The sequence below is a fragment of the Bison bison genome, unplaced genomic scaffold (assembly GCF_000754665.1).
Source record: "Bison bison bison isolate TAMUID 2011002044 unplaced genomic scaffold, Bison_UMD1.0 scf7180017847217, whole genome shotgun sequence".
Taxonomy (NCBI): domain Eukaryota; kingdom Metazoa; phylum Chordata; class Mammalia; order Artiodactyla; family Bovidae; genus Bison; species Bison bison.
The window spans coordinates 12048-13272 of record NW_011477790.1 but is presented as its reverse complement, the minus strand read 5'-3'; the positions used below and the strand labels follow the sequence as shown (position 1 = coordinate 13272).

At 66.4% G+C, this 1225-nt stretch overlaps 1 protein-coding gene across 1 annotated transcript in view; it reads left to right on the top strand.

The window, feature by feature from the left end:
* EPS8L1 (EPS8-like 1) overlaps positions 1–1225 on the top strand; it is a 10130-nt gene that overhangs the window by 2449 nt on the left and 6456 nt on the right. Inside the window, exons 3-5 of the mRNA XM_010842178.1 lie at positions 164–425; positions 695–821; positions 1035–1127. Of these exons, the coding sequence (XP_010840480.1) occupies positions 164–425; positions 695–821; positions 1035–1127 (482 nt within the window). The remainder of the gene's footprint in view (positions 1–163; positions 426–694; positions 822–1034; positions 1128–1225) is intronic.

The following is a 1225-nucleotide window of genomic DNA, read 5'->3' as shown; positions in this document are numbered from 1 at the left end:
TCAGGATTGATTTCCTTAGGATGGACTGGTTTAATCTCCTTACTGTCCAAGGGACTCACAAGAGTCTTCTCCAGCACCACAATTCGAAAGATTGAAGCCCCGAAATTCTCTGCTCGCTGTACCCCTCGGTGTTCCCAGCCTGCCTGCCCTTGTCCCTCCGCAGGGCCACGCGAATGCAGCCGCAACAGCACCCCTCGCCAGTCGCAGAGGCCGCGCCCCTGCCGCATTGCCCGATGTTCCGCGCGGCGATCCACACAGTGCAGCCGGCCGCGGGCCGCGGGCGACCCCAGGCGGAGCCCATCCCAGAGGCGGAGGAGACGTGGAGGCTGAGCCGGGAGGAGGTCTGCCCCAGCTCTGACCCGGCCTCCCCGGACCTGGGCCCCCGCGGCCCGGACCTGGCCAGTCTGCAGGCGGAGCGGGAGGTGGTGAGCGAAGCGGGGCGAGGGCCTGGGGCGGGACTGACCGCAGGTGTGAATCTTCTGTCAGGGGGGTGGGGCTTGGTCCTGGGACCTCGGTCAGACTTCTGGGGATGTGGCCGGTGGTGACAGGATGGGGCAAGGTCAAGCATCGGAGGGCGTGGCCTGGCCGGAGTGTGCCCCAGTGCTCTTGGTTTGTGGGACTTTGGACGTGGGGCGGGGCGGGATGAGGGTCTAGGATTCAGGGGTCCCATGCATCCCCCTGCCCTGGCCCCCAGGACATCCTGAACCACGTGTTCGACGATGTGGAGAGCTTCGTATCCAGGCTGCAGAAGTCGGCCGAGGCGACCCGTGTGCTGGAGCAACGAGAGCGCAGCCGCAGGACCCGGCACCAGGAAGCTGGGGGTGAGGGGGCGCCATCCAGCGGCAGTCCCGAACAGCCCCTCCCTGGCCCTCTGGGGCCACTCCCAAATATCCTCCCTCTCCCCGGGCCTCCCCCTGCACCCCCTGCCAGTATGACTCCCCCTCACGACCTCACTGGGTCTCTGTCTCTCTCTTTGACCCTGCCTGATGCTGTCTGCACGTCCCCCGTCACCGCGCCTGACTTCCTACCCACAGAGAGCCTCCTGGCGCTGCGGGCCAAGCCGCCCTCAGGGGCCGAGTACACCGACGTACTTCAGAAAATCAAGTACGCCTTCAGCCTGCTGGTGAGTACACACCCACCTCGGGGCCTCAGGGGGCGATAGGAATAGCGAGTCGCACCTGTCCACGCACTAACACCAGCACCCCCCCGGCTCTCAGGCCCGCCT